Below are 26,517 nucleotides of genomic sequence, written 5' to 3'. Positions count from 1 at the left end.
TGTCTGGCTCAGGGACTGATTATGTGACACTGGGCAAGCTCTTTGCCATTTTTTCTCACCTGAAAACTGAGACATTTGAGAAAAATGAAAAGATTGGAATTAGGTAACCTCAGGTCTTTTCCAGCTCTAGAATGCTATGGTCTATAATTCTTTCATACATTGCACTGTACCCACATTTCACTTCAAAAAGCTTCTCTCCAGTGTAGTAGGGTTTTCTCTATCCCAGTTATATAAGCCCAAATTTTAGGCTTCCATGGCAACCATGTAATCACCTCGATTGGTATTTCTTATTGAAGATGTTTGTATCTACTACTGAGCTGTATACCTTGAGGTAGTTACTGATGAGGCAAACAGACTTTGGTTTTGAATAAGTCTTTTTAGGTTTGAGCTGTTCCTAGTTACTTTATATAATTAAAGAGTCTGGAAATGTTTCTACATGAGAAAATGGCTAGACCTTTACTAGTAATAGCTATTTATAACTTTGCTTCTTTGAAGTTTAGTTTACTAGAAATAAAATCTCACCTGAGATTTCAGGAAGATGCCTCAAGCTTTTAAATCGTCATAATTTTCTAAACCTCCTCTGAACTTTCAAGTGCAGAGGGCTTGGTTTCAATTCAGTATCTGTATGTAACTTTCTTCCTCAAAGGTCAAGGTACAACTGTAGCACCTCTGTGTTTCAAGCATATGCCTGTGAAATATGAGATTCTCATTCCTGGGGAATTTGCCATACAAAGCATAAATTAGAATTTGTCGTGAGAAAGGCCATAAATGATTTGACGTGAGTTTTCAAGAGTCCAGATATAACTATATCAAGTCAACGAGCATTTTTTAACCTATTTTGGGTGTGCCCAGTACTGTGCTCCATATTCACTGCCAGGGACTGAAACAAAATAAGAATTGAAAATACTGCTTCCTTTCAAGGAGAGAAATCTGTAGAGAAGTAGGTGCCTGCAGCCTCAGCCAAACCCTACTTGAATTGTCTCCTCTCTTGGGACCACCCATGACTTAAAGGAAGCAGAGATGACTTTGTGGTCTGAGATGGTTTAAATGTGGCCTGCTCAGTAAAGCTTCTCAGCCCCAAGCCTGTTTTCTGAGTTTCCTCTTTCCCCAGTTCTCCCACAGCTGGGTCAACTAATTTCATCTTCTGCAGATCCAGCCTTTTTTTTTTCAGAGCAACCTGAGGCTATAAATAAGTAGCCTCTGGTCCAATGCCTCCATTCATCCAGGCTTATTATAGCAGCCCTTTTCCAGATACGGGGCATAGGCACTGTGTCCTGGGTTACCCTCACGACGATCTATACTAGAGCCATTTTCTACTCTTTCCAGACCTTGACACCCCCATCTCAGCCCTAATCCTCCCCCAATCCAGCCCACAGAGCAATTCACCAAAAATCAATTCCCTGAAAGAGCAATTTTCGGAATGACTGATTCACTGAATTTAATAAATTTATCAACATACTCACAATTTGTTTTAGGGAACATTCTTTTTGAAAATGTTAAATGAATTTGTATATATTCTTATTGAGAATATATTTGAAAATATATTTTACTTGAATATGATCAAGAATATATTCTTGAATATATTAAATATGGATATTCACCTTATAAAATTATTCTTCATGAACATACTCATAAGAAAAGTTAATGATCCTATGACCCTCAGCATTTAATAAATTGAATATTATTTAAAGTACAACTAGAGTAAAACACATTAATATATTCAAGAAAACTGTTTCTCCGTCCGAGCTTTTGATAATTGGTAAATTTGATTAAATGGTCATTTCACAAATTGACCTTTTAGTAAGTTGGCTTTCTGCAAATTGATTTCTGGTAAAGGGATCTAGATTCACCAGGGTGCTGCATCCATGCACAGTCTCCTATACCTTCCTGGATTTCTGAGTATGTCCTTCACCACCCACCCCTGGCTGAACTTTGCTACATCTGGCACCAGGTGTCGATGGGAAAATGAATGTCACTTCCTGAATAGGTGGGATTTACCCATATGTCTGAAATGTTTTTTCTGGCTATTTTGTCTCACCAGTGGACTCAGCTCCTTCTCTCCTCACTCCCTCCTGCTCAGCCTCACTGTCAAATTTCAAGATATAACAGATCCAAAGGCCTGTCCTCTTTTTCTTTCAAACAAGCAGTTTTTAAATGTTTCCTATTCTCTCATAGTAATGCCAGAGTTATAAGAAACCTTGAAGCCCACAGGGAAATATTAACTCCCTATGTTGAAAAAACATTTTCTGACTTTTAGCAGAATAACGTCTGTTGGAAGATGTCTTATTGTTTGGAGACGATAGAAGTAGCTGGGTAGCAAAATAGGTAATTTTAGCATCAGTTGGACTCATTTAGGTTGAGAATATTACCTCTTACTCTCTTCTAAAGACAAATGCATATTTCTAAGAAACTTGTGCTAGAAAGTAATCACATCTTTTAAAAATTAGTGCATATCACCAATTCAATTTTGAGTGCTATGACTTAACAACATATGACTTCCATGCTCTTGCATAAGAGGATTTCAAATCATTACCTTTATTTCTCCAGTTAGATCTTAGCTGTTAGTTCCACATCAAATATCTTAAAGTCTGTTTTAATCTTGAAGCTTCTCACTCCCGCCACCACCAAAATAATGACTTTATATTAAAACTATTAAAGCAACTAAACATTTCTGGTATGGTAGGGAACATTTAAAAATAATCATTATACGAACAACGAAACCCTAAATATTTGGAGACCAACAGAACTGAATTAATTTAAAAATACAACAATTCAAACAGTAAAACCTTATTTTCTTGGCACTCTTGAAAAATGCTACCTGAAAAATCTTGATTTCTCAAATCAAAATGATGTAGTGATTGTTGATCTGCAGCATTTATAATATACAGTTATCTGACAAGCAAGTATACGATGAGGAACAAGAACACCAATTCTTCAGATTACTTTCTGTCAGTGGCAACATGAATGGAAGAGACAAGCTCACATGAATAGCAAAAGTCTTTGAGGTCTAGTGAATGCACCTTGATAGTCTGCAGTGACCGTCTCCCAAGGGCATCCATGTTGTTTTCAATATATTTTAACCAGGAAAAAAAATCTCACTTGCATCCGTCATGATGCCGCACTTAGCTGCCTTTTTGAGGTTTTGTTTAGAACAGTGATTCTGAAACCTGAGTGCACATTAGAATTACCTAATGATGCCCAGTCCCCACCTAGACTAATTAAATAAAAATTTCTGAGTGTGGATTCCTGGTATTTGTATCTTTTTAAATTTTCCTGAAGAAATGCTGACGACTATCTAGACTTGGGAACCACTGGTTTAGAGCATAGTATCTGCTAGATACAAAAAGTAAAATAGCTGTAGGAATTTTCCTCCTGTTTTTTCTGCCCCTGGGGCTTGGCTATTAGCTTTCATGTTCCTACTTTTAAAATCCTGTATCTGACATTGGCTTAGCTCAGTATATGGTGGGCTTGGGTTTGCTTGGCATTTATTTGGACACACGGCCTAATGGCAGGTAGTTAAGCTAACAGGCTTTTTTTGTTTTTTGTTTTTTGTTTTGTTTTGTTTTTTGTGTACACATTTAGTTTTATTGTAACAAAGCATTGTACACTTTTAACGTTTAAAACTGAGCATCATCTTTCCTTTCCAGTGAAACAAAAAGAAAAATTTAAAAATAAACAGGAACAAAATTACAATAGAGAATGTCAATTGCAAATAAGATCCTACAGGTTCTGCTGATTCTCCCATCGAGTGGCAGGGCTCAAGTCATCATTAGGAGAGAATTTTATTTTAAAAGTGTCATCTTAAACTGCAAGGATGTCCGTTAAACATCACAATTAAACATGCCAAAGGAGAAGCCATGTTGTCAAAATGCCCACTTAACCCACCCAAACATCTCAAACCCACCCTTTGCTGACCTTCTATAACCCCATTTTTTTAAGTTTTTTTTTTCTTTTTTTAAACAAGAGAAAGTAGACAGATACATGTTGGTAAATGCTAACTGTCCATATTCACATAGAGACACAGTGTAATCTCTGAGCCCAATATACAGAGAAAGGAGGAAAAAAGCTAGAATTCTATGCACTACTACACAGGGGCCTAGCACCCTCCAGCTTCCAGCAGAGCTAAGGGAGCAGAAGGTTTTTCTTTTTTCCCACAGAGCATGGTGGTGTTGATTCCATAAAGTTTTTGTTGAGACAGGAAGGGATAAAAATGAATCTGGAACAGAAAGGGGTAGAGATTCTTTTCCCAATGAATTCTGCTCAAGGTATTTCCCTCCAAAGTAAGTTGTGAGCCATGGTATAAAGGAGAAAAGAGACCTCAAAAACAGGGCAACTGAGCACAAGAGGAGAAGGAGAAAAAAAAAAAAAAAGAAAGACTGCAACTTGCTCCCAGGGACTGGAGAAAATTAAAAAAGGAAGGTTGGAATCCATCAGTGTTCCATTAGTCATCTTCTCCTTCATCTTCCTCTCCTTCCTCCCCCTCATCATCATCTTCATCTTCTTCACCTTCATCCTCATCCCCTTCTTCATCAATATCTTCCAATCCTTCTTCCTCTTCATCATCATCATCTTCTTCTCCGTCCCCTTCCTCATCATCCATGTCCGGAACCAAGTAGTACTGTAATGGATTTGGCCAAATATCATCTTTGATGACCTCTCCTAACTCATCTGCACCTGCATCAGAATGATCAGTAAACCAGGTGAAGAAGCTTTCTGGTTCCTCATGCTGTCTCTTCCTGCTGGCTTTATTCTGCGTTTGACTTGAACGTTTTGTCAAATCCTTTCCGGATTTCCATTTGATTTCAGTGGACTTTGAAGATGGATCACCACTCTCATTCAGATGAAATTCTTTGGAGAGAACTTTATTTTCAAAGTAGGGGTTTTCATCAAAATAAAAATCTATTCTGTAACCTGATTTAATATCTTCAAATTCTGTCACTTCGACTCTTGTCAAATAATGCAGCGCCTCTTCATCCTCCTCCCCAAGCAATGCAGACACTTGTGGATGGTTAACAAATGTTGTTACCCAAAAATTTGGGATTTTGGCGATCAATTCCGACCTCTTCTGAAAAAATGGTTGGCGGAGTTTGTTATATTTCTGTTCTACTTTCAAAATCTCCTCACTGGCTTGTTCGTTAAGTCTGTCTATTTCATTTTGTACTTCATCAATATGTTCAATTGCTTCTTGCTGTTCTTTTTCTGAGGTCTCGTCGGCCCCGTCGTGGTTGGAGTTGAGCTCCTTTTTACTGACTTTGGCCGCCGGCGCCGACATGGTGCTGCTCCGCGGTCGGGGGGGGAGCGGGGAGGGGGAGAGAAGGGAAGGCGAAGGGGGCGGGCAGCGGCTTCCCCTCACGCCACACACGCGGGCGCTCGCTCGGTCCGGCCGCCTCCTCCCGGCGCTCGCTCGCTCGCTTTCCCTCCCCCTGGCTCGCGCGCGCTGCCCTCGCGGCCTGACGACGACGGAGGGGCTGGGGCTGCGTGCCGGGCCCCGGCCCGGGCTCCTGCTTACGGAGGGGAGGCGGCGGCGGGCGGGCAGGCAGCTCTGCTCCCTCACTCACGCTCCGCGCTCCAGCTCGCTGCTCGATCTCCGCTTTTTTTGTTTTAACTATGTATGAATAATCTAACCCTTAAGTGCTTTTACAGAATTGGATATTGGCAGTTTGGATTTAATTTACTTAGGTACAACAATTTTGAGATAATTAGTGTTAATTATTAGTTTAAATATTAAATTTGAAACATAGTCATTTCTAAAAAAAGGATGGGAAAGAGAGAAATTAATCTGGGGAGGTTTAAAGGGCTATTTGCAGAATAATAGAGCTTATTTGAAGAAGCACCTGATGAAGGAATGACCTCTATTTTTCTCAGCCATAATAAAACCCAATGATTCTCATCAGTGTAAATGTTTATCATTAATGAGCAATTGTCTCTACATTTTAGTTAAATTAGGTACAAAGAGAATCACAAAATGCTTTTAGAAGATTCAGAAAATGGATTTGTCATGATTCCTTGGACACACCTGTTAATAATGAAGTCAGGCATCTAGATAATAAAATCACTATCTTTATGAGTTATCTTTTGAGTTATTCATGCTTTAATATTTCCATCCTGTGAGAGCAGTACTATGCTCATGTGTGATCCCATAACAGGAAACTGAGCACAGCACTGTATGTAGATGCAACTCTGGGATGAGGGGTGGAGAGCACAATAGTTAAGTCAAAGAATGTGTCATAATAATCTCCATTTTTCATGTAAAAGGGAGTTTAAATGGGGCCTTAGATGGAATAATATCATTTTATATCTATAAATCATGTAAATAAATAATTTAATGTAATCACATAAACGTAGGAATAAATAGTGTAGAAGCAATTCTCTTGCAAAAAGGACAACTTTCCTGCTTACTTAATTTTATTTTGTTTTGTTCCCTATTTGTGTTAAATGACTGTGGCAACAGCAGGGGCTTGGGGAAATGGGCATCAGTTCAAATGGTAGAAAAATCTTTCCACCAAAGAATAATTTTGCAATAATTATTTGGGTTTCTCTCGTACAAAATAATGCATGCAGTTAACTCCCTGGAAGTAGACTTTCAGGATAAAAGTTCAGTTTCATAAGGAACTGCACGTCATTGATGCTTACAAGTTTAACCAATAGGAAAACACACTCTTTAACAGAGGTGTTAATGAACAAGGACTAGCTAATGTAAAAACTGTGTGCCAAAATAAAAACATTTATATTCATTTACCATACAATCCTAAACCTTTGATCTTCTAGAATATATAACAAGGGTGGGGGTATTTTGTTGTTTTTTTGTTTGAGTGTTTCGACCAAAAAAGATGAACAGAAAACACACACACATACCCCAACATTTACATCTTCTATTTTTTTAAATGTAAAGGATGCTATGATAGCAGCACAAAGGGAAGAACAACAGAGTTGTAGGTCATATACTACCTGATTTCAAAACTTCCTATAAAGGCACAGTAATCAATACAGTGTGGTACCAGCATAAGAATAAAAATATAGACAAATGAAACAGAATTGAGAGTCCAGAAAAAAAATCTTTACATTAATGGGCAATTGATTTTTGACAAAGAAACCAAACAATTCAATGGGTAAAAGGTAGACTTTTTAACAAATCGTGCTGACAATTGGATATCAATATGTTAAAAAAAGAAAAAGAACTTAGACCCTTACTTTACACCATATACAAAAGTTAACTCAAAATAGGTCAAAGATATAAATGCAAGAACTTAAACTACAAAACTTGTGAAGGAAAACACAGGGAAAAAAATCCTTATAACCTTGGATTAGGCAAAGAATTCTTAGATATGACATCAAAGGCATAATTCATTAAAGAACAAACTGATAAAGTTGAACATGAAAATAAATAAATAAATAGCTTTAATTTATAAAAGAAAGTAAATAAATAACTGTGTGCTCCAAAAGACATGATTAAGAAAATTAATAAAACAGCCACAGACTGGGAGAAAATACTTGCAAATTATACTTCTGATAAAGAAATGTTTATCTATGATATATAAAGAACTCTTACAAGCAATTATAAGAAGAAAAACAACTCGGATTTTTAAATGAGCATATTTGAAAAGATACCTAACCAAAGAAGATACAAAATGATTAATAAGCACAGATCCTTAATATCATAGAGAAATGCAAATTAAAGGCACAATCAGATACCACTACACACTCACTAAAATGGCTGCAGTTTTTAAAATACAGTAATAAATGTTGGCAAGGATGTAAAGAAACTGGAACCTTCCACATTGCTGGTAGGAATGTAAAATTGTATACCCACTTTGGAAAAAAGTTTGGTGGTTCCAAAAAATGGTAAACATAAACTTATACAATCCAGCACTCCTAGGATTATACACAAGAGAAATGAAAACATATGCCCAAAGACATGTACTTGAATGTTTATAGCAGCACTATTTATAATAGCCCCAAACTGCAAGCAATCCAAATGTCCATCAAGTAGAGAATGGATAAAAGGTGTGGTATTATACCCCTACAAAACAGGGATTCTATTCAGCAATGAAAAGGAATCAACTACCAATACATACTACCACATGAAACCAATTCAAAAACAGTATGCAAAGTGAGAGAAGCCAGACCCGAAAGACGATGTATTGTATGATTCCATTTATATGGAATGCCCATGAGATTTAAATCTATGTATACAGAAAGCAGATTGGTGGTTGCCAGAGGCTGAAAGCCAGAATAGGGATTACCTGCAAATGGGCATGAGGAAAGATTTTTGGGGTGGAGTGATGGAAATGTTCTAAAACTAAACTGTGGTGATGGTTGCACAACTCAATTTACTAGAAATCATTGCATGGTACATTTACAGTGGGTGAGTTTAGCGGTATGTAAATTATACCTTAATAAAGAATGCTTGAAAAAAAAAAATAATTGCAGAGCAAGAAGATGTTCTAGCCCAGAGCACACTGCTCATATTGGCTTACACAGATATGCTTTATAGATTTAAAACCAAAACATCCTTTGCCTAAAATCTTTCTTTTCTTTTAAGACTTTATTCTTGCTCAAGGGCCATCCTATTGAATATTCATTAAGTAATGATACAACATATTCTCTTCCCACTCACTTTAAAATTATGTTCGACTGCCAATTTACATCTTTTTACTTTCTAAATTCCTGCCACAATTTATCACCCCCATTTACCCTGTGTATTTTATTATTATCTTCTGTTTGAAAATTCAGGAGTACTGGTGCTTAGGGCTTACAATAATAAACATTTCTTGAAACATACCCTCTTCTACAATACTTTACACATCTGTTTTATTTACTTCTCACCTTACTTCATTTAATTCTCAAAATAGCCCTATGAAATAAGCATTATTATAATCCCTGTAATATGTTAAAGGAGACGGAGGCACAGGGAAGTCGCTTAACATTATCCATATCTAAAGTGGTAGAGCCGAGATATGACTCCCAAGCCCAGCCTCTTAACCACTGAGCTGAAAAGTCTCTCTAGAGCATTGACAGAGAGGGAATGTTTTGCAGTTATCTTCCATTTCTATTACAATGGCCTTGTTGCCTTGCATATTTTTACATAAAGCTCTCTAAAACAGGAATGCTCTAAGTGTATACTGCTGTTTTCCTCCTGGTTCCTTAAGACAAACCATGAAATGTGTGGGCACATTATATGAATTTGTTATCCACTCCTCCAAAATAGCATGTGCTTCATATTAGTAATTGGGGAAAAGTATAAAGATACATACATACAATGTGAATACACACACATTGGTTATTTGACTTCCTGGTAGAACTTTGAATTTAACCCCAATAACTAATCTCTTTATACACATTGCTTCATCCTGACATGTTTAACGTATATAAGGAGGAACAACTTGAACAGGAAGAATTGGTTTGTGAAAGAACAAAGCTACTATAGACGCATTTTTAGAAACTTCAGTTGTAGCGGAGGAAATGAGTCTTTTTAAGAAAATCGAAGGCCTGACTCTAAGACTTCTTTGTAAACAATGAGATGGGCATTGTGAAAAATGCCTCTTCCAGCAACTAAAGTTTGAATAATTAAGGAGCAAATGATAAAAAATACGGAAATTGTTTTATACTTTTCATAATCAGGGATATGAACATACATCCAACTTCAGTATAACTCCTTTTATGACTTTTTAGACTGCTACTATGGATTATGAGTTATGAGAAAATATAATTAGATTCATAACTTTCAGTATTAGGATCTATTCAGCATGTTAAAAATTAACATTCTGGCACATCTAGTCCTCTGGTGAAAATAGTGTTCTAGTTTCAAGTTGACAAAATAGGCTAAAGGTATTTTGGACAGGAATTTATACAGATTTAATACCAACAAAGATGCCCTGTGGTAAGCTTTGATGATGGTATTGAAGAGAGTTCACTGGGGAGAAAAAAACTTTTAAAAAGATGAAAGTCATTTGAAAAAGTACAATATTTACACAATGTAATATTTTGGCATGGAACTGTTGAGGACAAAATGTTCTCAAACCATTTTAAATTTTTTAAGGTAATGTTTCCTACTTAACACAAATAAAATTGCATATTAGGTAGTGTACCTCTACCAGGAAAAGAAAAGGAAGAAAGCAATATTAAAAAGTGGCTCTTGGGTGAATAATTGGATTAAAATTTCATATTGAATATTTCCTAAGGAGCATAGGATATTAGAATTTTCAGAAACAAACCTCTGTCAAAAGCTGCTATAGAGCTAGTCCTAAATAGTTCTCTTTGTTCAAACTCTACCACATCATGTAAGACTTGAGAGGCTAACCAGAGAGAACAAGTCTATTAAGCAACTCTGCAGTAGCATTCTGTTAGAAAGGATGGTGGGTTGTTGGAAATGCTGGTAAGTTTGCTTAGCCCATTTCAAGAGTTTCTCTAAGGACCAAGGTCTGCATCTCCAATGATGCTATCAAAAAAGCAAGAGATGGGCCAACAGTCAACTGCTTTCCAATCTTTCCTTGCTTCCTAAGATTTGCCAAGAATGGTTTCTTCTACTAAAACATGACCCCTGAGCTATATACACTAACCCAGATTTGGCATATCTGTGTGCCTCCCCTTTGCTACTAAAAATATTGGGATATTCATTTTTGGGCATTTTGACCAAGCCTGGTTTGAGTCTGGAACACCCCTTTATTCCTGGATATTGTGACAGACTAGAGCCCTTGCCCTCAACCACTTGCCATTTGGGGGCTCTTGGAGAATGTTAAGACTTGTGTGAGCCACTTTAGATATGTAGTCTAGCTCTCAAAGAGTTCATAATTTTTTTAAAAACTGGTCAGACAAACAACTCTAAGCACCCAAAAGATATTTTCTGTAGCAGTTCTTTTCCCCACTTTTCTATTAGTCATAAAGATTAAAATTGCTTCCTACAATTTCCTTTCATTCATTTGATACATATTTATTTAGGGCCTATTATGTGCTAGGCACTGAGAATGTAGCAATGAATAGTCATCTACTTCTCTTTGCAGCATGTTTTTGTTACCTAAAATCCCACGCATCATACTGGTGCAGAAAAGTTGACATGTAGATTCTTGAAAAAAGAGTCCTGAGGGAAGCAGGAAAGGTTCAGAATTCTGGAACCAAACTGTGTGCCTTCTCTTTAGGCTTTCAGTATACAAGAAGGTGGAAAGCAGGATAAACTGCATCTCTTGTTCTCATTATGTCTATTCCTAAAAATATACAGTGACCATATTTCCTTCAACAACCAACAAAAAAATCTGACTACAAATTCTGACTAATATAAACACATATGACAAGAATGGATTTTATAAACTGGAACTGTCAGACAAAACCAGGTTATTTGATTAAAGTATTTGGCAATTAGTGATGAAGTTTCATGGACTTCCTTTAAAATTTCCCAAGGGCTTCTCAACTTGGGTTTCATCAACCACTGTCCCCATGTTGGGCCCTGAGAGAAAAGAGTATATATGTGCATCTTTGCATTGACCCCATTTGTGGTAGCTTGATTCTCCATCTCGTATTCCCTACCTGTCCAGGGATCAATGGACTTTTCAGTCTTTATCCTACCTGACATCTCAGTAGCATTTGACACTGTTGTTATCTTTCTTCTACTCTTTCCTTGGATTCCATTGCATTTTACTTTTCTGATTATTCTCCTATCTCTTTTGCTTACTCCTTCATGGACCCCTTTATGATCTCCCCTATCTCTGCCCATTCCTTAAATGTTTGTGTTCTTCAGGATCCACTTCTCATTTCACACACTCTCCTGATTCAATTTCATCTCAAATATATATACAAATATATACACAAATGTATATTTCAGATCGAATCTCTCCCGAACCCCAAGCCCCAATATCCAACCTCCTGCTGAGTTTCTCCATTTGGACACCCATCAGTCATCTCAATTCCAGCTTTCCAACACTGAACTCTTAATCTTCTCCTGACCCCTCTATCCCATGGCTCCAAACTTGCTTCTCCTCTGTGTTCCCTTTCTCTGGCAGTCACACTACCACCCATCCAGTTGCCTAAGCCAGATACTTGGTCAACCTCCTTGATTTCTTTCTCTGTCACAACTCACATCAAATCAGTCACCAATCCTACATCTTAAATATATCCTGCTATTCCCATGACTCACCATAGCCATTGTTTCTCTCCTAATTTAAATCACCATTCTTTCTCTCTCAATTGCCTCTTTGCTGGTCCTCCTGCCTCTCAGTGTGAACCCTTCCAGTCTATTTTACAGACCACAGTCCAGAATAAATTTGCAAAAATGCAATTTTCATCATATCAACCCCTTGTTTAGAACACTTTGTGGTTCCTTTATCATACAGGACAGGGCTGAAAGTTTTTAATGCGGCTTAAATGATTGGTTCCTGTGGTTTCATCTCTCCTCAATCTCCTCTTAAACTCTTTGCTCCAGTTTTTCTAACTATTAATAATTTTACTTCTTGAATATGTCATGCTTTTTCTTTCCACCAGAACTTTGAAGCCTCTAGTCAAGGATGCCCTCTAAGAATCCCTCTCAGAGGATTCTTCAAAGATTACCTAGTACTGTATACTCTTATGTGATCTCATGTCTCATGCTTCACCAGTGGTGTGTCTCTAAATAAGCCTGATATTCATACTATGATTTCTTACTACTGACCCTTAAGACAGGTATGTATACAGGTTATGTGGAAATTGAACATTACATCTTTGGGGGAGATATCTTTTTTTTAAAAGTATACAAATCATCAGAAATCCCCTGGCCGTCCAGTGGTTAGGACTCTTCAGTTCCAGTGCAGGTTCGATCCCTGGTTGGGGAACTAAGATCCTGCATGCCATGCGGTGCGGCCAAGGAAAAAAAAGTAAAATTAAAAAAAAAATAAATAAAGTATACAAATCATGAATACAAAATAAGGTATGAAAATGAATATTTATTTAGAACAAGAGAAGAAATCATAACAAATGTATTGGTGCCCTGGAGATTCAGGTATCTTTTTTCTGAGATCTTGTTAGGCCATTTCCCAGGTACACTTACCTAGAAATGCTTTCTGGTTGTAACCTCGTTTCCCCTCCCCACTCAGGACGCTACAGCTTCCAACAGTAATCAGTTTTCAGAGTAGCCCATGCTTGTGAGTGGCTCTGGAACTTTAAATTTATGATAAATCTGTCTCCTCCTTAATCGTTTTTACGTGTCCCAGCCAATGCAAATGCCCATTTGCTTTTTTATTTGTCATTCTGACTAAAACTTGGAAATCAGAGAATAGGGGCTTGTAGCAAGATATTTCTTAATGTCCTTTTCTGAAGTGTTCAGTAAATTAACCAGGAAATTATTTACTCTGCGTGACATCACAGCTCTATCTTCATTTTCTTGTATCTTCTACGTTAGTGTGTCCCAACCCTGGCTATATGTAGGAATCATTTGGAGAGCTCTTTACAAATATAAATTCTCGGTTCCGGTTACAAACCTACTGAGTTAGGCTCTCCCACAGTGAGGCCAAAAATCTTTATTCTTAACAGACTCTGCTGGTGATTCTTATGGAGTCAGTTCAGCACCAATCTAAGAATGGCATTTAGAAACAACTGGTCTAAAGAACTGAAGAAGCCAGGTCAAAGGCCCGACTCATTGAAGAACAAATAGTCTCAATCGGTGGATTAAATTTTCTTCAAACACTTTTATAATACAGAGAATCATTGGTTCTAAGAACCTAGATGGTCTATTGCAGACTTCTAGGACTGCCACATTAGGATAGCCAACTTATTCTGAAACCTTAACTGATAGGGAAGAGAGAGGAAACACTATGCATTGGCCCAAATTTTTAAAAAAAGACTGGAGCATCACCAATTTTCACCCTGTGAAGTTAAAAACATGCATTTGTGCATATGGTTGTCCTATCATCTACTACACAAATAATTTACATGAATTAAAACCAAAATACAGGAAAAGTTTAAATTTAAGTATCTGAGTAATTCCATCAATTAAAAATGCACTATCAGGCACGTTACAAACACATAGATTTTATTAGGACAAAGACTTTAATCTATTCCTAACGTTGTTTTATATGTGTATATTATTTTCTTCCCAGAAATAAAAAGACTAGTCAGATATGTCATTTTCACTTTCACAGGGCTCATTTCCTCTGAAGGCAAGTGGTTAATTTCTGAAGAGTGTTCACATGGGTGATGTATAACTGTATCATTAGCATTCTCCTTCTTTGAGATCAAATAATATCACTAAGACTTTTAGTTAATTTTTTCTAAAGAAACTTTGTAATGTTTTTAAAAAGAATTGCTTTAGTATTTGTTGTGTGGGATGGAAAGATTTTGGAGACCTTGACTTCTAAATCAGTCTGAGAAAACAATTTCCACATGTCATGTTCTTTTGCTTTGTATGTAGTGAGAAGAAAGAACGAAGCAGTCTTTTCATACTCCTTTGAGTTTAAGATTTGAAAATTTACTTTCTATTTCCTTCAAAAGAGAAACGAGTCACATTAGGTTTTATCTTAAGAATAATGACTTTATTGTTTTAATAAAAATAACATATGCTCACTATTTTAAAAATTCAAGCAATACAGAAAAGTACAAAGAAGAGAGAAATTAACCTGAAATTATACCACCCAGGAAGAACCATAGCTCTCTATGCACATATACAGAGAGAAAGATGGATGGATGGATGATGGATGGATGGATGGATGGATGGATGGATGGATGGATGGATGGAAAATCATTTCATACCCCCAGTCCCTGGAATAGTGTCTGGCTTATAGTAGGTACTCAATAAAAATACAGTAAATGAATGAATTGGATCGAATAATTGATTAAAATAAGTGATTTTTTTTTCTGGAACAATACTGCCCAAATTGGAATCTCATTTCTACCACTTAATATGTGTTTGACCTTGAAAAAGACACTTAACATCTCTGCAACTCAGTTAACTCATCTGTAAAATGGGGATAATAATACTACTCACCTTCATCAATGACATTCTTAAGTGAAATTGGAGTGAGTGTGTGTGTGTGTGTGTGTGTGTATGTGTGTGTGCACGCATGCACATGCATGTACAGTGGTGGAAGATACAATGCCTACTAGCAGATTTGGTGTCGACGGCCATGAAACATGTTAAAGTGCCAGCAGTTTTACCTATCATTGCTTTTGCACCAGCAGTGAACATGCCAACACAGTGAAAATGGCAAATAAAGCTTTCGTATCATTATGAAAATAGTTTTGACTATACAGACCCCCTCATTTTGAGAACCACTTTTCAAACCACTTCTTACCAAAATAAAATTTATAGCCAGAATTACCAGGATATTAAGTCATCTTCTTTCTGTACAACTGCTTTTGGAAATGGGTGACTCCTTTGTTTCTTTTTGTAGCCACTACTGTACATGAGGCTGAGCCCTTTATTTCGCTGTTGCTTGAACCCGTGGCTGTTATTTATCTTCATGTTATTAGTGGATGAGAGAGATTCTGTGATTGGACTACATTCCAACACCTTCATCCATGAGCATAGTTGGGTTTTTGAGTTAATTAAAAATAATCTTATTTTTTTACTATTAAGGTTGGGGTTTCTCTTCCATTGAATAGGATTTTGGTCAGTTAAGGTTTAGTCAGGGGAGCAAAAGCACTATGTTATGGGATAAGAGACTTATTTAGAATTGTGGTAAATCTAGGGAAGAGAAGAGTCTAGAAGAGAAGTTGGAGGGCCAGAGGTGGAGTTACCAATTAGTCAATTTAAGAAGCCACATATGTCTAGTCCCAAAGTAGGAACACGAAGGGGGAATCTGTGTAGAGGTCTAGGAAAAACTGCTGCCTGCGAATAAACCACCACCTCTGTGGATCCATAGCCAAGCACCTAAGGGTGGATCTGAGTCTCTGTTGGCCAACACTGCCAGGAGTCAGTAAGCAAAGCTAGATGTGGAGCAGGAGAGTGAGATGACATGGTGGCACCTGCCACGTATCTCTTCTTCTGTCTCTATACCTGCCTGTGAAAACAGTTCCAGGTGGTTATGACCACTACCCTGTTCCTACCTTCCAAATATTGAGCAAGCCCTGTCTTGGCCAATTCTAACCTGGAAGCATACAAGGAAGGGAATTCTGGAGAATGGAGTCTGATGGCATGTACTGTCTCTTTTTTAAGGTATAAATATTAGATTTAGCAAATGATTTTCTAGACAAGAAGTATAAAAAAAGTTTCCAGAGAATTTCACCGTTTTGCAAAAAAAAAATTTTGCAAAAATTAGGAGAAAATCCCATTAATTTAGATAACTCAAGCTATCCACATAGGCTGTATAGAGTTGAATGATTCTTTTTTCAAAAGGATTAAAATTCTTAAAACTATAGTCACATGGAAGTCATCCTTAATTTGCTATAACCTAAGGACTGTTTGGTCCATATTCTTCAGATATTATTGTAATTGCAAAAACTTACAGTAATATATTATTTTTATCATCAGGAAAAAGTTAACTATGAATTATTATACACACATATATAATACACACATACACAAACCCCATATATACTCATATATGCAGGGTTCTACATGGTCTTTTAACTATATCTAGTGTTCAATAAATATTTCCTATGATTGAAGATTTAAATTAGAACTATATAAGCGTCATGAAACTCTCCTTACAGGTTTCTTTCTAAACAATGGTTTATAATCTTCTTCACTTTCTTTCTTGCTATTTTATTTTCCCACCACAGACATTTTCATTGTACAGAATGCATGGTGGCTTAGGTTTAATATATTTTGAAAGCATAAAAAATGTTCCATCAGCAACAATGTCCTATTGGTAAAAAAGGGGAGGGGTCTTTGAAGGGGCTTGGATGCATAATTTTGGGAGCAAGTTTTTAAAGGAAATTTTTATATTTCAATTTCTTTCAGAAGAGCATCCCTGCTTAGATATTTTTCAAGGAACAAAGCACTTTCTTTGAGGCTAACTTTGCCAAAATAGAGTCAAAGAATATTGAAATGGAAGAAATGAGAGATACTTTGCGGGTCATCTGCCTGACCCCCTCTTTATATAGATAATGAAATAAATGTCTAGAGTGAATACACTACTTGTCTAGAGTCACATGGCTATTTATTTATTTATTTATTTATTTATTTATTTATTTATTTTTTCCTTCAATGATTCATTCTTTTTTTTTTTTTTTTAAACATCTTTATTGAAGTATAATTGCCTTACAATAGTGTGTTAGCTTCTGCTTTATAACAAAGTGAATCAGTTATACATATACAATATGTTCCCATTTCTCTTCCCTCTTGCATCTCCCTCCTTCCCACCCTCCCCATCCCACCCCTCTAGGTGGTCACAAAGCACCGAGCTGATCTCCCTGTGCTATGCGGCTGCTTCCCACTAGCTATCTATTTTACATTTGGTAGTGTATATATGTCCATGACACTCTCTTACCCTGTCACATCTCACCCCACCCCCTCCCCATATCCTCAAGTCCATTCTCTAGTAGGTCTGTGTCTTTATTCCCGTCTTGCCACTAGGTTCTTCATGGCCTTTTTTTTTTTTTTCCTTAGATTCCGTATATATGTGTTAGCATACTGTATTTGTTTTTCTCTTTCTGACTTACTTCACTCTGTATGACAGACTCTAACTCCATCCACCTCATTACAAATACCTCCATTTCATTTCTTTTTATGGCTGAGTAATATTCCATTGTATATATGTGCCACATCTTCTTTATCCATTCATCTGTCGATGGACATTTAGGTTGCTTCCATGTCCTGGCTATTGTAAATAGAGCTGCAATGAACATTGTGGTACATGACACTTTTTGACCTATGGTTTTCTCAGGGTATATGCCCAGTAGTGGGATTGCTGGGTCGTATGGTAGTTCTATTTGTAGTTTTTTAAGGAACCTCCATACTGTTCTCCATAGTGGCTGTATCAATTTACATTCCCACCAACAGTGCAAGAGTGTTCCCTTTCCTCCACACCCTCTCCAGCATTTATTGTTTCTAGATTTTTTGATGATGGCCATTCTGACCGGTGTGAGATGATATCTCATTGTAGTTTTGATTTGCATTTCTCTAATGATTAATGATGTTGAGCATTCTTTCATGTGTCTGTAGGCCATCTGTATATCTTCTTTGGAGAAATGTCTATTTAGGTCTTCTGCCCATTTTTGGATTGGGTTGTTCGTTTTTTTGTTATTGAGCTGCATGAGCTGCTTGTAAATCTTGGAGATTAATCCTTTGTCAGTTGCTTCATTTGCAAATATTTTCTCCCATTCTGATGGTTGTCTTTTGGTCTTGTTTATGGTTTCCTTTGCTGTGCAAAAGCTTTTAAGTTTCATTAGGTCCCATTTGTTTATTTGTGTTCTTATTTCCATTTCTCTGGGAGCTGGGTCAAAAAGAATCTTGCTGTGATGTATGTCATACAGTGTTCTGCCTATGTTTTCCTCTAAGAGTTTGATAGTGTCTGGCCTTACACTTAGGTCTTTAATCCATTTGGAGTTTATTTTTGTGCATGGTGTCAGGGAGTGTTCTAATTTCATACTTTTACATGTACCTGTCCAATTTTCCCAGCACCACTTATTGAAGAGGCTGTCTTTTCTCCACTGTATATGCTTGCCTCCTTTATCAAAGATAAGGTGACAATATGTGTGTGGGTTTATCTCTGGGCTTTCTATCCTGTTCCATTGATCTATATTTCTGTTTTTGTGCCAGTACCAAACTGTCTTAATTACTGAAGCTTTGTAGTATAGTCTGAAGTCAGGGAGCCTGATTCCCCCAGCTCCATTTTTCGTTCTCAAGATTGCTTTGGCTATTCGGGGTCTTTTGTGTTTCCATACAAATTGTGAAATTTTTTGTTCTAGTTCTGTGAAAAATGCCAGTGGTAGTTTGATAGGGATTGCATTGAATCTGTAGATTGCTTTGGGTAGTAGAGTCATTTTCACAATGTTGATTCTTCCAATCCAGGAACATGGTATATCTCTCCATCTATTTGTATCATCTTTAATTTCTTTCATCAGTGTCTTATAATTTTCTGCATACAGGTCTTTTGTCTCCTTAGGTAGGTTTATTCCTAGATATCTTATTCTTTTTGTTGCAATGGTAAACGGGAGTGTTTTCTTAATTTCACTTTCAGATTTTTCGTCATTAGTGTATAGAAATGCAAGCGATTTCTGTGCATTAATTTTGTATCCTGCTACTTTACCAAATTCATTGATTAGCTCTAGGAGTTTTCTGGTAGCATCTTTAGGATTCTCTATGTATAGTATCATGTCATCTGCAAATAGTGACAGCTTTACTTCTTCTTTTCCGATTTGGATTCCTTTTATTTCTTTGTCTTCTCTGATTGCTGTGGCTAACACTTCCAAAACTATGTTGAATAATAGTGGTGAGAGTGGGCAACCTTGTCTTGTTCCTGATCTTAGTGGAAATGGTTTCAGTTTTTCACCATTGAGGACAATGTTGGCTGTGGGTTTGTCATATATGGCCTTTATTATGTTGAGGAAAGTTCCCTCTATGCCTACTTTCTGCAGGGCTTTTATCATAAATCGGTGTTGAATTTTGTCGAAAGCTTTCTCTGCATCTATTGAGATGATCATATGGTTTTTCTCCTTCAATTTGTTAATATGGTGTATCACATTGATTGATTTGCGTATATTGAAGAATCCTTGCATTCCTGGGATAAACCCCACTTGATCATGGTGTATGATCCTTTTAATGTGCTGTTGGATTCTGTTTGCGAGTATTTTGTTGAGGATTTTTGCATCTATGTTCATCAGTGATACTGGCCTGTAGTTTTCTTTCTTTGTGACATCTTTGTCTGGTTTTGGTATCAGGGTGATGGTGGCCTTGTAGAATGAGTTTGGGAGTGTTCCTCCCTCTGCAATATTTTGGAAGAGTTTGAGAAGGATAGGTGTTAGCTCTTCTCTAAATGTTTGATAGAATTCACCTGTGAAGCCATCTGGTCCTGGGCTTTTGTTTGTTGGAAGGTTTTTAATCACAGTTTCAATTTCAGTGCTTGTGATTGGTCTGTTCATATTTTCTATTTCTTCCTGGTTCAGTCTCGGCAGTTTGTGCATTTCTAAGAATCTGTCCATTTCTTCCAGGTTGTCCATTTTATTGGCATAGAGTTGCTTGTAGTAATCTCTCATGATCTTTTGTATTTCTGCAGTGTCAGTGGTTATTTCTCCTTTTTCATTTCTAATTCTATTGATCTGAGTCTTCTCCCTTTTTCTCTTGATGAGTCTGGCTAATGGTTTATCAATTTTGTTTATCTTCTCAAAGAACCAGCTTTTAGTTTCATTGATTTTTGCTATTGTTTCCTTCATTTCTTTTTGATTTATTTCTGACCTGATCTTTATAATTTCTTTCCTTCTGCTGGCTTTGGGGTTTTTTTGTTCTTCTTTCTCTAATTGCTTTAGGTGCAAGGTTAGGTTGTTTATTCGAGATGTTTCCTGTTTCTTGAGGTAGGCTTGTATTGCTATAAACTTCCCTCTTAGCACTGCTTTTGCTGCGTCCCATAGGTTTTGGGTCGTCGTATCTCCATTGTCATTTATTTCTAGGTATTTTTTGATTTCCCCTTTGATTTCTTCAGTAATCACTTCATTATTAAGTAATGTATTGTGTAGCCTCCATGTGTTTGTATTTTTTACAGATCTTTTCCTGTAATTGATATCTAGTCTCATAGCGTTGTGGTCAGAAAAGATACTTGATACGATTTCAATTTTCTTAAATTTACCAAGGCTTGATTTGTGACCCAAGATATGATCTATCTTGGAGAATGTTCCATGAGCACTTGAGAAAAATGTGTATTCTGTTGTTTTTGGGTGGAATGTCCTATAAATATCAATTAAGTCCATCTTGTTTAATGTATCATTTAAAGCTTGTGTTTCCTTATTTATTTTCATTTTGGATGATCTGTCCATTGGTGAGAGTGGGGTGTTAAAGTCCCCTACTATGATTGTGTTGCTGTCGATTTCCCCTTTTATGGCTGTTAGTACTTGCCTTATGTATTGAGGTGCTCCTATGTTGGGTGCATAAATATTTACAATTGTTATAGCTTCCTCTTGGATCGATCCCTTGATCATTATACAGTGTCCTTCTTTGTCTCTTGTAATAGTCTTTATTTTAAAGTCTATTTTGTCTGATATGAGAATTGCTACTCCAGCTTTCTTTTGATTTCCATTTGCATGGAATATCTTTTTCCATCCCCTCACTTTCAGTCTGTATGTGTCTCTAGGTCTGAAGTGGGTCTCTTGTAGACAGCATATATATGGGTCTTGTTTTTGTATCCATTCAGCCAGCCTGTGTCTTTTGGTGGGAGCATTTAATCCATTTACATTCAAGGTAATTATCGATATGTATGTTCCTATTCCCATTTTCTTAAATGTTTTGGGTTTGTTATTGTAGGTGTTTTCCTTCTCTTGTGTTTCTTGCCTAGAGAAGTTCCTTTAGCATTTGTTGTAAAGCTGGTTTGGTAGTGCTGAACTCTCTCAGCTTTTGCTTGTCTGTAAAGGTTTTAATTTCTCCATCACATTTGAATGAGATCCTTGCTGGGTAGAGTAATCTTGGTTGTAGGTTCTTCTCCTTCATCACTTTAAGTATATCCTGCCACTCCCTTCTGGCTTGCAGAGTTTCTGCTGAAAGATCAGATGTTAACCTTATGGGGATTCCCTTGTGTGTTATTTGTTTTTTTTCCCTTGCTGCCTTTAATATGTTTTCCTTATATTTAATTTTTGACAGTTTGATTAATATGTGTCTTGGCGTGTTTCTCCTTGGGTTTATCCTGTATGGGACTCTCTGTGCTTCCAGGACTTGATTAACTATTTCCTTTCCCATATTAGGGAAGTTTTCAACTATAATCTCTTCAAATATTTTCTCAGTCCCTTTCTTTTTCTCTTCTTCTTCTGGGACCCCTATAATTCGAATGTTGGTGCGTTTAATGTTGTCCCAGAGGTCTCTGAGACTGTCCTCAGTTCTTTTCATTCTTTTTTCTTTATCCTGCTCTGCAGTAGTTATTTCCACCATTTTATCTTCCAGGTCACTTATCCTTTCTTCTGCCTCAGTTATTCTGCTATTGATCCCATCTAGAGTATTTTTAATTTCATTTATTGTGTTTTTCATCATTGCTTGATTCCTCTTTAGTTCTTCTACGTCCTTGTTAAATGTTTCTTGCATTTTGTCTATTCTATTTCCAAGATTTTGGATCATCCTTACTATCATTATTCTGAATTCTTTTTCAGGTAGACTACCTATTTCCTCTTCATTTGTTAAGTCTAGTGTGTTTTGACCCTGCTCCTTCATCTGCTGTGTGTTTTTCTGTCGTCTCATTTTGCTTATCTTACTGTGTTTGGGGTCTCCTTATCACAGGTTGCAGGTTTGTAGTTCCCGTTGTTTTTGGTATCTGTCCCCAGTGGCTAAGGTTGGTTCAGTGGGTTGTGTAGGCTTCCTGGTGGAGGGAACTAGTGCCTGAGCTCTGGTGGATGAGGCTGGATCTTGTCTTTCTGGTGGGCACGTCCACGTCTGGTGGTGTATTTTGGGGTGTCTGTGGCCTTATTATGATTTTAGGCAGCCTCTCTGCTAATGGATGGGGCTGTGTTCCTGTCTTGCTAGTTGTTTGGCATAGGGTGTTCAGCACTGTAGCTTGCTGGTCATTGAGTGATGCTGGGTCTTGATGTTGAGATGGAGATCTCTGAGAGATTTTTGCCGTTTGGTATTACGTGGAGCTGGGAGGTCTCTTGTGGACCAGTGTCCTGAAGTTGGCTCTCCCACCTCCGAGGTACGGCCCTGATGCCTGGCTGAAGCACCAAGAGCCTTTCGTCCACACGGCTCAGAGTAAAAGGGAGAAAAAATAGAAAGAAAGGAAGAAAGGAAGGAAGGAAGGAAGGAAGGAAGGAAGGAAGGAAGGAAGGAAGGAAGGAAGGAAGGAAGGAAGGAAGGAAGGAAGGAAGGAAGGAAGAAAGAAAGAAAGAAAGAAAGAAAGAAAGAAAGAAAGAAAGAAAGAAAGAAAAGGAAAGAAAGAAAGAAGCTATAATATAGTGAAGTAAAATAAAGCTATTATAAAGCAAAGCTATACAGACAAAATCTCCCCCAGAAGCATATGCATATACACTCACAAAAAAAAAAGGAAAAGGGGAAAAATTAATATATCCTGCTCCCAAAGTCCACCTCCTGAATTTGGGATGATTTGTTGTCTATTCAGGTATTCAACAGATGCAGGCACATCAAGTTGTTTGTGGAGTTTTAATCCGCTTCTTCTGAGGCTGCTGGGAGAGATTTCCCCTCCTCTTCTCTGTTCGCACAGCTCCTGGGGATCAGCTTTGGATTTGGACCCGCCTCTGCGTGTAGGTCGCCTGAGGGCGTCTGTTCCCCGCCCAGACAGGACGGGGTTAAAGGAGCAGCTGCTTCGGGGGCTCTGGCTCACCCACGCCGCGGGGAGGGAGGGGTACAGAGGAGGCGGGGCGAGCCTGCGGCGTCAGAGGCCGGCGTGACGTTGCAGCAGCCTGAGGCGCGCAGTGCGTTCTCCCGGGGATGTTGTCCCGGGATCACGGGACGCTGGCAGTGGCGGGCTGCACGGGTTCCCGGGAGGGGCGGCGCGGAGAGTGACCTGTGCTCGCACACAGGCTTTCTGGAGGCGGCAGCAGCAGCCCCAGCGTCTCACGCCCGTCTCTGGGGTCCGCGCTGACCGCCGCGGCTCACGCCAGTCTCTGGAGTTCGTTTCGGCGGCGCTCTGAATCCCCTCTCCCTGCCCGCCGCGAAACAAAGAGGCAAGAAAAAGTCTCTTGCCTCTTCGGCAGCTGCAGACTTTTTCCCGGTCTCCCTCCCAGCCAGCTGTGGTGCGCCAACCCCTTCAGGCTGTGTTCACGCCGCCAATCCCAGTCCTCTCCCTGCGATCCGACCGAAGCCCGAGCCTCCGCTCCCAGCCCCGCCCGCCCCGGCGGGGGAGCAGACAAGCCTCTCGGGTTGGTGAGCGCTGCTCGGCGCCGAGCCTCTGTGCGGGAGTCTCTCCGTTTTTCCCTCTGCGCCCCTGTTGCTATGGGATCCGCGCTGTTAGCCGTGGCTCGCGCTCGTCTCTGAAGTTCGTTTAGGTGGCGCTCTGAATCCCCTCTCCTCGCTCACCAGGAAACAGGGAAGAAAAAGTCTCTTGCCTCTTCGGCAGCTGCAGACTTTTTCCCCAGACTCCCTCCCGGCTAGCTGTGGTGCACTAACCCCTTCAGGCTGTGTTCACGCCGCCAACCCCAGTCCTCTCCCTGCGATCCGACCGAAGCCCGAGCCTCAGCTCCCAGCCCCGCCCGCCCCGGCGGCTGAGCAGACAAGCCTCTCGGGCTGGTGAGTGCTGGTCAGCGCCGAGCCTCCGTGCGGGAAGTGCGGGAATCTCTCCGCTTTGCCCTCCGCACCCCTGTGGCTGCGCTCTCCTCCGTGGCTCCGAAGCTTCCCCCCTCTGCCACCCGCAGTCTCTGCCCGCGAAGGGGCTCCTAGTGCGTGGAAATCTTTCCTCCTTCACAGCTCCCTCCCACTGGTGCAGGTGCCGTCCCTATTCTTTTGTCTCTGTTATTTCTTTTTTCTTTTGCCCTACCCAAGTACCGGGGGAGCTTCTTGCCTTTTGGGAGGTCTGACGTCTTCTGCCAGCGTTCAGTGGGTGTTCTGTAGGAGCAGTTCCACTTGTAGATGTATTTCTACTGTATCTGTGGGAAGGAAGGTGATCTCCGCGTCTTACTCTTCTGCCATCTTCTCTCCTCCCTCATGGCTATTTATTTAGTGGCAGAACAAGTGCTGTATTTCAGGGTCTCCTGAATATCAGTCAAATGTTCTTTAAAAAAAAAACTTTATTGAGGAATATTTTACATATTATATAATTCTCTCATTTCAAGTGTACAATTTAATGATTTCTAGTAAATCTGTTTTAGAACATTTTCATCACACCAATTAGATCCCATGTGCCCATTTACTCTTTTTTTTTAAATTATTTTAAAATTTGTATTTATTTGGCTGTGCCAAGTCTTAGTTGTGGCAGGCAGGATCTTTGTTGCCGTGTGTGGGATCTTTTAGTTGTGGCATGCAGGATCCAGTTCCCCAACCAGGGATCGAACCCTGGCCCCCTGCACTGGGAGCGTGGAGTCTTAACCACTGGGCCACCAGGGAAGTCCCTGCCCATTTACTCTTAATCCATCACCATCCCCTGTCCCAGGATACCCCTAAACTACTATCTCCATAGATTTGTGTTTTTTTGATTTTATCTTTTTCTTATATTATGCTGTCTAATAAAAACATTTTGTCTTCTGTACTTTTATAAATACCATCCACATGAATTTTAACACCTTTTCTGAAGTATAGTGATCTTACCAAAAACATTGTATTTATCCTTTGAAACTGTCTTACAAATGAAAATACACATTCATTCCCGAGCTAATTCAGGTTCATGAAGTATGAGAAAAAATATTTGTGCAACAATTTTTAGTAGTGTATCTCTAACTGATACAACACCCAATTGAATGGGTGTTTATCATTTAGAGGAGAAAAACTATTTCATTTCTTAGGATTCATTTATTCCTGATAAAATTGTATATTCCAAATAGAATCAATGCATGCTTTCTTTCAAGTTACAGTTTATTCTCTATTTTGTTAGAAAAACAGAAAGAATTGGTTTCTTCTGGAAATAAAGAAGACATTTATTTATTCTTTATTTCTATTTATTTCACATGGAAATAAATTTGGATACATATCAGATCTAAACTGAAATGTCATTGTTAGAGTTATAAGAGATTTAGTTTAGGAAAACCTATCCAGTAATCCCAAGAGCTACAAGTTTACACAATTAAATTCAAAATTCCCACAGGGGACTTCCTGGTGGCTCAGTAGTTAAGAATCCGCCTGCCAATGTAGGGGACACGGGTTCAAGCCCTGGTCCGGGAATATGCCACATGCCCCGGAGCAACTAAGCCCATGAGCCACAACTGCTGAGCCTGCATGCCACAACTACTGAAGCCCACGTGCCTAGAGCCCGTGCTCCGCAACAAGAGAAGCCACTGCAATGAGAAGCCAGCGCACTGCAACGAAGAGTAACCCCCACTCACTGCAACTAGAAAAAGCCCGCACAACGAAGACCCAACGCAGCCAAAAATAAATAAATTAAAAAAAAAAATTCCCACAGGATTTCTTATAGCCTGTGATGATTGTGCTCATAGGCTCAGATAAAGCCCAAAAGTATGAATTGAAAATATGAGAATACCAATTTCCATAAATAAAAACTAGAGCAATTTAAATGCAATGATATATTCATTTCAGAAGCTTATGTTTTGGTCGTAAGATCAATGTAAAATGAAGAGTCATGCTGAAACTTGATCATTTTTCATCAGGATGGTTCATCATTTGAAATATGTGTCATTTGAATAAAATATTAGAGTATATTAAAGGCATGTGAAAAGATATGAGTTTGTTTCTCATCCTATTCAGCTATAAATTAGCTTTGGAGGGGCTTTCTATTATTCTGTCAACTGAAATTGAATTCTCTCTACTTTTCTAAACTGCTAACACTATAAAATAACAAAATCCATTCACCTGTGAAATCATGT

At 38.5% G+C, this 26,517-nt stretch overlaps 2 protein-coding genes across 2 annotated transcripts in view; one reads left to right on the top strand and one right to left on the bottom strand.

Annotated features, from left to right (window-relative positions):
* GPR149 (G protein-coupled receptor 149) overlaps nucleotides 1-26,517 on the top strand; it is an 84,120-nt gene that overhangs the window by 38,778 nt on the left and 18,825 nt on the right. The gene's annotated exons all lie outside the window — the stretch shown is intronic.
* LOC118894916 (protein SET-like) lies at nucleotides 3,951-5,583 on the bottom strand. Its single transcript, XM_036851666.1, has one exon. It carries the CDS (start codon nucleotides 5,270-5,272, stop codon nucleotides 4,442-4,444), a length of 831 nt encoding a protein of 276 aa, XP_036707561.1. The 5' UTR covers nucleotides 5,273-5,583; the 3' UTR covers nucleotides 3,951-4,441.

Source organism: Balaenoptera musculus, chromosome 4, assembly GCF_009873245.2.
Source record: "Balaenoptera musculus isolate JJ_BM4_2016_0621 chromosome 4, mBalMus1.pri.v3, whole genome shotgun sequence".
In the NCBI taxonomy this organism is placed as follows: Eukaryota; Metazoa; Chordata; class Mammalia; order Artiodactyla; family Balaenopteridae; genus Balaenoptera; species Balaenoptera musculus.
Note: the sequence above shows the minus strand (reverse complement) of the source record. Positions and strands in the feature narration are given on the sequence as shown.